Source organism: Chiloscyllium plagiosum, chromosome 3 (assembly GCF_004010195.1).
Source record: "Chiloscyllium plagiosum isolate BGI_BamShark_2017 chromosome 3, ASM401019v2, whole genome shotgun sequence".
NCBI lineage: Eukaryota > Metazoa > Chordata > Chondrichthyes > Orectolobiformes > Hemiscylliidae > Chiloscyllium > Chiloscyllium plagiosum.
The window spans coordinates 36,175,737-36,185,852 of NC_057712.1; the positions used below are offsets into that span (position 1 = coordinate 36,175,737).

At 38.1% G+C, this 10,116-nt stretch overlaps 1 protein-coding gene across 3 annotated transcripts in view; it reads right to left on the reverse strand.

Annotated features, from left to right (window-relative positions):
- arid4b (AT-rich interaction domain 4B) overlaps positions 1-10,116 on the reverse strand; it is a 143,444-nt gene that overhangs the window by 41,834 nt on the left and 91,494 nt on the right. For all 3 annotated transcript variants that reach the window (XM_043679852.1, XM_043679845.1, XM_043679834.1), the window contains 3 exons: positions 8,217-8,270; positions 7,145-7,286; positions 6,615-6,694 (listed from right to left, as the gene is read on the reverse strand). In XM_043679852.1, the coding sequence (XP_043535787.1) occupies positions 6,615-6,694; positions 7,145-7,286; positions 8,217-8,270 (276 nt within the window). The remainder of the gene's footprint in view (positions 1-6,614; positions 6,695-7,144; positions 7,287-8,216; positions 8,271-10,116) is intronic.

The window sequence follows — 10,116 nt, forward strand, 5'->3', positions numbered from 1 at the left end:
TGGAAAGAATTTGGCAATCCAGTTTCATAAAAACTACAATATGATTTATTGTAAAAGAAAGAAAGGAGCGTTAAAGGGTGGAGATGCTGTGGAAGGTTCTTTGGTAAAGATGAAAAATCAATAATTGTGCAACTAGACTTCAGGGGTTTCAGTACACTCAAGGTTATTGGATTTGAACTACAAATTTGTAGACTCAGTGTTATAGAAAATACTAGGTACCTCTATTGAGATTACAATTTATTTTTATTTTCACTCTGGAACTGAGAACTCAGGGTGACTTTTGGACTGAATCACAGTTTTCTCTTTCTAAAAAAAAAGAAAGCAAACAAACTGAGATTGGTTTACAAAGCCAGGCCTGGAGTTTCGACTTCAGAGAGGCATAATGTTCAATGTTAACTGATCTAACAACTGTATTTTTTTATCAGAAAGATTATGGCTACCACAGCATTAAGGTGGTGATTTGTTTGCTCTCTGGTTGCCCTCCTATTATCAACTTTTGAAACTTAGGCAAATAGAATTTCAGTTGTAAGAAATAAATTAGCTTTCATCTGAGCCTACTGGAAGCTTTTGCACTGACTTCAGAAACCAAGCAAGATACAATCCCACATGCCCACATTATAATAAATCAGGAAGACTGCTTAATTGAACAGGCCAGTTATATAGCCTTTAATTTTTTTTTTCAGATTTATTCCTCAACTATGCCTATCTACATTAGTGTGGGGACTAGAATCAATGAAGGATGAGTTGAAATCACAGGCATTCAATTAGCAGAACAATGAGATGAAGCTACTGTATTATTCACAAATTGTTAATTCTTTTGTTCAAGCTATCAATTTGGTGTCTGGTATTAGTTATTCTCAAAGTCTGGTTAGGAACAATAGGAACAATTTGAGAATTTCTGAAATCTTCAATTCCTCTGTGCTGTGAATATAGCGATGGGTAAGTTGATCTGAATTGGCTCTCTGTCTCTCTCATGACCATATGTTGCATAGATACAATGATCAAAGACTGTGGTGATTGTTGGCTTGTCTGATGAAGAGCTTATGCCCGAAACGTTGATTCTCATGTTCCTTGGATGCTGCCTGACCTGCTGCGCTTTTCCAGCAACACATTTTCAGCTCTGATCTCCAGCATCTGCAGCCCTCACTTTCTCCTTGTCTGATGAAGGACAGACCAATTCTAATGAAGCTGATATTCTGATGAAGACAAGGCAATCAGCACCAATGGACAATTACCAAAAGTGGATACTAAAAATCAAATATTCACCGGAAAGGGCGAGTCGGTGGAGAAACATAACTGTTCTAAGTAGGGCAGGGAAGGCCAATGGAAAACGTTATTGGTTATATATATTGGCTGAGGAGCAGAAGGTTAGGCCTGTGGATTGGGAACATCAAGTACAAAAAAAAAGACAGCAAGAAAGTGCAGTGTAAGCTCAGAAGAGGCTTTTGGAAAAAATACAGCTTCGGAAAGAGAACACAAACATGGAAAGCAGTGCTTTTATTAAGAGGGGGAAGATCAAACGTAATGATCCAAAATAAATAGGAAGTTAATTTGGATGAATGCATAGCTGGAAAGACGGTGCAACAGCTTTAGATTTCTGGGACATCTTGAGGAAGTGGGACCTGTGCAGGGTGAATGGGTTGCATCTGAATCGGAATGGGAGCAACATCTTTGCAGGGAGGATTTAAAACTAACTTGGCAGGGGGGGGGTTGAGATCCAAAACAAAAAGGGCAGTATAGCGGCTCAGAGGTTAGCCCTGCTGCCTCACAGTGCCAGGTTCGATTCTGCTCTCCAACAACTGCCCATGTGGAGGTTGCCCCTTCTCCCCATATCTATGTGAGTTTCCGCTGGTTGCTCTGGTTTCCTCCCACTGTCCAAAGATGTGAAAGTTAGGTGACTTGGCCATTATAAATTGTCCCATAGCATTCAGGTTATGTGCGTTAACCATGGGAAATGTAGGATGACAGGGAAAGGGTAGGAGTAGGATGCCCTTTAGAAAGTCTGTTTGGACTTGTTGGGCTGAATGGCCTATTTCCTTAACATAGGGTTCTATTCTATGAATTCTATGGAAAACACAGAGAAGGCAAAACTGAGGGCAAAGCTTAACAAGATCAAGAAATACAGTGAAAGTCAGAAAATCAACAGGAGTGGAAAATCAAACCAAAAACAGAAATTGCTGGAATGGCTCAGCAGGTCTCGCAGCATCTGTGGACAGAAATCGGAGTTAACATTTCGGGTTCCTCAGAATTGAGTAGAAGTCCTACTAGTTACAAACAAATGAGATAACAAGATCATAAAAACTGCCAAACATCATGAATTACAGAGTTGGAAAGAATGAGTGTGTATGCAGAAGTGCTGACATGAGACAACCTGGCTTATCACAAAAGTAGATAGTCATGGAATACATATCTTTTGACAGAACTTAAGGCCAAAGCAAACCGAGTAGCATAAGGCTTTTCAAGCAAAACTTGGAGCGTGGCCTGGGGGAAAACCAGGCAAAACAATAAACTTGCTGGTGCCAGGCAAAGCAATTTTGAAGATTTTCTTGGTTTTGTTAACCACAAACACTTGGAATATACATCAAGTGATATTAAAACTGCATTTTGCAGCAGATTAACTCAAAGAGGAAGCATTTCTGTGCCTTCCAAAAGGCACGCTAACTGCAATGGACATACTCTGGAAGGTAAATAAATGCAGATATAGTTGAAATGCTTTTTATGAAGTTTAGTACTTCTGAGTAAGGTTTATTAAAACTAGTCTGTCTCCAGCTGAAAACAAAAGCTGCTATGCTTTACTAGCACCATGGGGGTCAGATTTCTGGCAAGCTTGTGTTTCTTGCAAATACATTTTTTAAATGGGGTGGAAGCAGTGAATTTGAAAATATGGCCTTAAAAGCCTCTAAAGCCTAACTTAATATTCAACTCATGTTTTCATTACGAGATTGGAAATCACACAGAATGGATCAAGCGTCACTTCACATTAATCTCATTTAGAAGATGTTCACCCCATTGCAGTTAGTTAAGGTACAGCCTCAAAAAACGGGCAGTAACTTCTAAAGCTGAAATGGAGGAATTGTGAAGTCAAATTGGATTGCTGAATTGATTGGGCACCCAAAAAGACCAGATGCCGGTTCTGAAGACAGAGTAGAACACATCAATGAAAAATCCCAAGGAGGAAGATATTATTTCAGCAAACAAAACCATTGCAAAAATGAAAAACAGAACATTTTAAATAATTTCTATCACTGGGAGATATCAGGAACAAGAAAGCTATTGATTTTAGTGATGCTCCTCATGTAAATGTTTCTGATGCAGGAGGGGTTATAATTTTTTCTTTTGAGAGAGTGAAGTAAATGTTGCTCTTTAACATAGGAAGCTAAAAGTATCAGCAAAGTGGTGGATATGGCATTTTTCTTTGTGAAATTATTGGAAGAAATTCCAAAACCAAAAAGGGAATCAGTAGTAATATTCATTGTGTGCTATAATCAACAATAACTCACATATATGGGATACCATATATTTGACAAAACATGTGAATGACAAAAAGACTAAATCAGTATTGCAGTTTTAAAACAGATGATCCAGAATGGAAAAGTCTCCAAAATGCAATGATTTGATGGCAGACAGCCATCTGTTTATTTTACAAAAGAAGGAGCAAGCTTCAAAAAATAATAGGAATGCTGGAAAGAGGATACTGGGAACTTTAATGTATAGGAAGAAAGAAAAGGGAATATAAAATGTTATAATTTTGTGCAGTATGCTGTTGTTTTATAATTTTGTTTTATTTTTAAAGGAAAATGAAAAAAGTGTCTGGCAGGTATGCCCGGGACCATGTGTAATTGGAGATCAAGTGACAGTAATAAGTTAGGAGAGAGATAATTAGGTCAGAGCCAGGTGTACAAAAATGGGGAACGAAAGTAAGTGGCATTAGAGTTTGTGGTGCATGAACTGGAAACAAAATTCTGACTGGAAAAGTCTATAACTAGATTCTTTCCTCATCTGTATTTTATCCTCAGGCACTTAGTGAGAGTGTGGATAGAATTCGTGGCAAGAGAACAAAGTTTGTGGTGGAAATCAATGACACTGGCTTGGCAAGAAGCACATTTGACACTACTGCCAAAGATTACAGGAAATGAAATTCGGGGAGGATAATTGGATTACAAATTAGTCTGAAGGCAGCAAACACAGTAGGAGCTATGAGCAGTTTTCAGAGTAGTTGGAAGTGGGTGGTGGTGTCCTGTAGGTTTAGATTGTTGGGCTAATTCTGTTTGTTGTCTCCATCTATGCTTTGGATACAGGATTAAAACATACTTCGAACATTTAATCCTTTTGAAGAACAAAATAAGTTGTGAAGGATTATCATCAAGTTGGGAAACTAGCTAAAACAAATGGAGATGAAATTCATTATTAACAAAAATGTGTTTACAGTGTCTTTTATGTAGTAAAGTACATTAAGGCATTTCACAGGAACATCATCAAACAAGGTTTGATATCAAGCTGTGGCAAAATTAGGACAGAGGCTAAAACTCCTGTCAAACTAAGATTTAAGGATTTTCTTAGAAGAAGGAAAGAAAAGGAGATAGAGGTTTAGTGATAGAATTCCACAGTCCTTAAGATCTCAGTAGCTGCTAGCTCCACCAGCAGTGGTACAGCAAGTAAAATCATAGACCCACAGAGGTCAAAATTGGCAATGCACACAAATCTGAGGATTCTAATATCGGAGAAATTGATGGCTAGACTGAAACAAAACAATTTTTAATTTGTACTATGTCAGATCTGGAGGCATTATGGGCCAGTGAATACTGATGGTGAGGAGTTGAGGTACCAGAAGATTTTTGGATAAGCTCAAGTTTATGGGGGATGAAAGATGAAATGCCAGTCAAGGGAGCATTGGAATGACTAAATGGAGAAGTTACAAGAGGGACTGTTAAGGTTTCAGTAACAGATGGCTAATTTTATTAAGGTCGAATTAGGTTGACCAGTGATTGGAATTAAATACAACATCAAGAATGTGAACAGTCTGATTCAGCCTCAGATATATATATCAGTGAGAAGGATGGGATCATTAGCTAAAGAAAGTTGTATGTGACAGGTAGCACAAATAATCGATTGTGTCTCCACTTTGTCGCAAGGCAATTTCTGCTCATCCAGTACTCAATGTCAAACAACCAACTTGACAATTTGCAAACAGGTTAAAGGTCAAGAAAGGCAGCAGAAAGATAGATGTGGGTGTCATCAGCATAGATGTTGAAAATATGCTGTGTGCAGAGGAGTGGGGGTGAAAAAGTATATTCTCTGGTGAAAAAAAATTTGAGGAACTTTAGCTTTTATGATCCACAACTTTTGGAACAAAACGTAAGAAATCAGGATGCACCCATGTAAAATCTTATTAAAAACTCAGTTAGACATTTATTCGTATGATTGCTACACAATTGGGAGACTATTGAGGCTATAGAGAATGAAAAGGGTTTCACAAGAATGTAGCCTAATATGAGAAATTGCAAATAGATGTGCCAAATTAGAATAGGACTATTTTCAGCAGGTGAGGGATTTTGAACAAGGATCCAGAAATATAACTTTTAATCTAAGACTTAACAGGAGAAACACGTTCACACTTAGTTGTGAGCAGAGTACTGGCTGTCTGAGTTAGTGGTTGAGGAAGAAAAGGTTTAGATTGTATAGATGAATGAAGGGAAAGGATTGAAGGTACATGGGAGCAGGATGGACAAGTATGACTTGAACCAACAAATGCTGATAAGGACTGGTTAGGCTGAATCGTCTCCGTGTTGTAACTTCTGAATATTTCTAACTAATGCAGAATTGTAACTACCGTATTACCAGAAAACCCAGAATGAAATTTAAAAAAATCTTGTAACTGAACTTTGCTGGCATCTAAAAATTCTAAATACAATAAAAACTATTAAGTTATGGGTTACCATGAAGATTTAAATTTTCCTGACAAACTGAATCAATGGTGGATTACTATACTGTACTGCCAATGCCCCAGGGTTTGACTACTTCTACCCTAGCTGCACACACCATTCGTATGTATGGCCTTTGCATTCCTACTGCAATGTATTAAATTACATCACGACTGAAGAACAATATTTTCAATTGAAAGGTCTCTGTCTAAAACATTAACCTGTTTTCTCATTCAGATAATTCTGCCTGATACAGTCAGCACATTCTGTTTTTAATTTCATAATTGAAGTTCATACTGCATACAGATTAGCTCTCCGTTTAATTTCAACACACACAAATTCCTTTGAGATGCAAAACACTGTTGGTAGTTGACCTTTAATCAGCAGAATGAACCAACAGCATGGGTTCAAATCCTGCATCAGCTGAGATTACCATGAAAGACTGTCCTTCTCAAACTCTCCCTTCATCTGAGGCATGGTGACTCAAAGGGTTAAACCACAACCAGTCATCTTTCTCTCTCTCTCTCTCTCTCTCTCTCTCTCTCTCTATGATTTTACTGTACCTTAATCAGCCTAACACAGGACAGTTATGCTGCACAACAGAAATCATTGTATGATCGGCAGGGCTGTATTTTAAGATGAACCCAATGTTGCAGAAATTTTTTCATAAATCTAGATTATGCAAATACTCACAATTTGCCGTCCTTGAAAGAACGAACCAACACGCTGTCCTTTTTCACTGTGACTTCATCACTGCAGTCTGGAGAAATTACCTTCAGGAACAAAACAAAAAAGAGAAAAAAGGTTTTTGTTTGTCAGTTGCATTTGAAAGAAGATAACATGAAGTGACAGAATAATAAACAAAAGACTATAACCTTGCAGGTAAAAATATCAAAGAGAGAAGTGTTTCACTCTAAATAACCTAAAATGGAGTGTAGATATTGGTTCATTTCCAATACGTCACTACATTCTACTGGATTTATTTTCAACAGGATTTAGAGTGAAATTTAGTTAAGAGTTTTAAGCTGTACCAATATTTCAGCTACTTGGTTTAATTTAATGAAATCCAATCCCTCATGAGCAATACAGGTCAAATTCCCTGATGTTTCTATACCATGGGACAGTAACATGGTACAAATTTGGCCGTGGTTTACAAAGCTCCTCATTACAAATCTCCATATTTAAATCGGTTCCAGTCTTAACAACAAATGTTCAATACTCACCAAAGCTGGGTACCGTGAGGTCTTCCTTTTGTCTCCATTTGCACACTCCACACAGACAATTTTACCAATTAGTTCATCATTTAATCTTCTTTCTTCATCATCCTCATCACTGGATGAAGATGACTCTTCTTCATCATCAGGACTACGAAGAAATAAGACAACTAATCAAGACTGATATTCTGTTTAACTGTGTCAAGTCCAGAGGATGAAAAGATACAAATCACAGTACGCTTGCATGCATGACAAAAATAAAGATATAGTACAATCTGAACATAAGGAGTGTCTGACAGCAACTAAACAGTAGTCACAAAAACAGAAGTCAGAAAGTTACCACATTTTCCATTTTGTTCCAACATTGAATAACTTGGCTGGCAATGAGATTTGGAATAAAGGCACCTGACCCAAGTTTGAACAGTTATCATGCAGAAAGGTGCATGTTTGCAGACAGGTGTCTGTAAAAACATTTTTGGGTGATCACATGCAGTTGGTAGTGGGAAAGGGCTTTGTACTGAAGCAGATGCCAGTCAGCGAGTCTTACTTGGATGGGCCCTCTTAAAAGGCCAAACATGTTTGGAGAACAGGATTTGTATTGATGGCTTTCTTTCAATGTGCTTTGAGAGTAGGCAAAGAACAGCTGAGAATTTGTTAATAGGATTAGTGCTCCTCAGATTTCATAAATTAAGTGCCTTGCTGATTAATTGTCTTTAGCTCAAATATCACTTCATCTCCTATTTTAAAAGCCCAAATGATGCACTATTTCTGCTTACACATGCAGCTTATATACACACACTGCATATATGTTGGATAGTTTTTTTTGTGAAACAGAGCAGAACTTGCTAAAGTAAACCCTAAAGAGCATGCTTGTTATTATTTTTAGCAGAGCACAACCATAATGCTGTGACCATGCAGTAATTCCCTCCAACATTTTAATTAGCAATCCAAAGACAAATATTTTGCATTCAATGAACATTTTTTGATAATTCTAGAGACCACAGCAGGCTTACAAATTGTAACACAGGTACATCTTCACCACAAAACTCTGCACAATGTTCAAAATTAAATGTTTGCTTACCTTTTTAATTGAACAGGACGGTCACACTTTGAGCTGCTACTTTCAGCTTTATATCTACATTTAATGACAAAGATTAATCGTTCAGAAATGGATTAGACATTAACCATTCCAATATGATATACACAACATTCCTGCAAGTCGATCAGTGACTCTGGGATGTTCTTCAGCAGATTTAATGTGTGTAATCCTAAAGTTCAGCATTGTTGACAGTGAAACAAAGAGCAGAGGGCTTGGGGAAGGTGGGGGGGGGGGGGGGGGGGGTAGTGCATGAGGGTGCTGATAGCATACAGTATTCTCACGAGACTATTAATCCAGAGAACGAGGCAATGGTCCGAGGACCACCTGAGCTTGAATCCTACTACAACAGATGGTGGAAATTGAATTCAATTTTTAAAAAAATGCTGGAATTAAGTGTCTAATGACAACCATGAAATCACTTTCAATTGTTGAGGGAGGTAACAAAAATAATGGATGAGCTAAGTCAATGGATGTTGCTTAGATGGACTTCCAGATGGTTTTGATAAAGTTCCACACAAGAGACTGTTAGTTAAGGTGGAGTGCACAGAACTGAGAACAAATTATTGGTTGTTTTGCAGTAAACAGAACTGGAATAACGGGTAAGTACTCAAATAGACAGGACATGACTAGTGGTGTCCCATAGGAATGTGAGTTGGTGCCTCAATTATTCACAATATTCATTAATAATTTGATGACAAAATTAAAACGTGAAATATCAAAATTTGTTGATAACAAAATTGGGCAGAATATAGACAGTTTTGACAATGGCGTACAATTACAACTAGATATTGATAGATTTAGTGACTGGGCAAAGCTGTGGCTGATGGATTTTAGTACAAGTTCGAGGTTATCCATTTCAGACCAAAAAAGAATAGATCAAGATACTTTTTGTTTAAAAGGGCACAAGGTAAAATACTGTGGGTGTCCAACGGGATTTGAGTTTCAGATGAATTGCCCTTTAAAACGCCATGAACAAGTGCAGAAATTAGTCAAGAAAGCTAATGAAATGTTGGCCTTCACATCGAAGGGGCTGGAGGAGAGGATTGCGAATGTGACACTGCAGTTGTACAAAACTCCATTTAGAGTACTGTGAGCAGTTCTGAGCTGACTCTTAACTACCTGCTGTACCATTAGGGATGGTCAATAAAATTCTGGCCCAGGTAGCAATGCACAAATCCCAGGAACGAATTTAAAAATTCTGACAGCCCAGAGCAGAGCTGCACTGCTCTCCCATGACACTATTTCAGACAAAAATAGGAGTTATTCCTGGTGTCCTTGCCTATATTTATCTCCACCGAACATTAATAGATCATCAGGTTGTTCAACTGGCAGGAGGTTCCTATTTGCGGTCGAGCTGCTGCTTTTCCAACAATGCAACTGTGACTAAACTTGAAAGACAGTACTTCATTGGTGCAAAGCTCCTTGGAACATCTGGTTGTAGTTAAATGTGCTACATTATTAAGGACTTACTTTCTTTGTATTGAAACTGATACAGTATTAAGCTTTAAATCTGGATCAGTCTTTGACAAGGATCGGTGTTGGGCCCTCGACGTTTTGTTATTTATATAAATGATTTGGATGCGAGCATAAGAGGTACAGTTAGTAAGTTTGCAGATGACACCAAAATTGGAGGTGTAGTGGACAGCGAAGAGGGTTACCTCAGATTACAACAGGATCTGGACCAGATGGGCCAATGGGCTGAGAAGTGGCAGATGGAGTTTAATTCAGATAAATGCAAGGTGCTACACTTTGGGAAAGCAAATCTTACCAGGACAGATACACTAAATGGTAAGGTCCTAGGAGTGTTGCTGAACAAACTGACCTTGGAGTGCAGGTTCATAGCTCCTTGAAAGTGGAGTCGCAAGTAGATAGGATAGTGAAG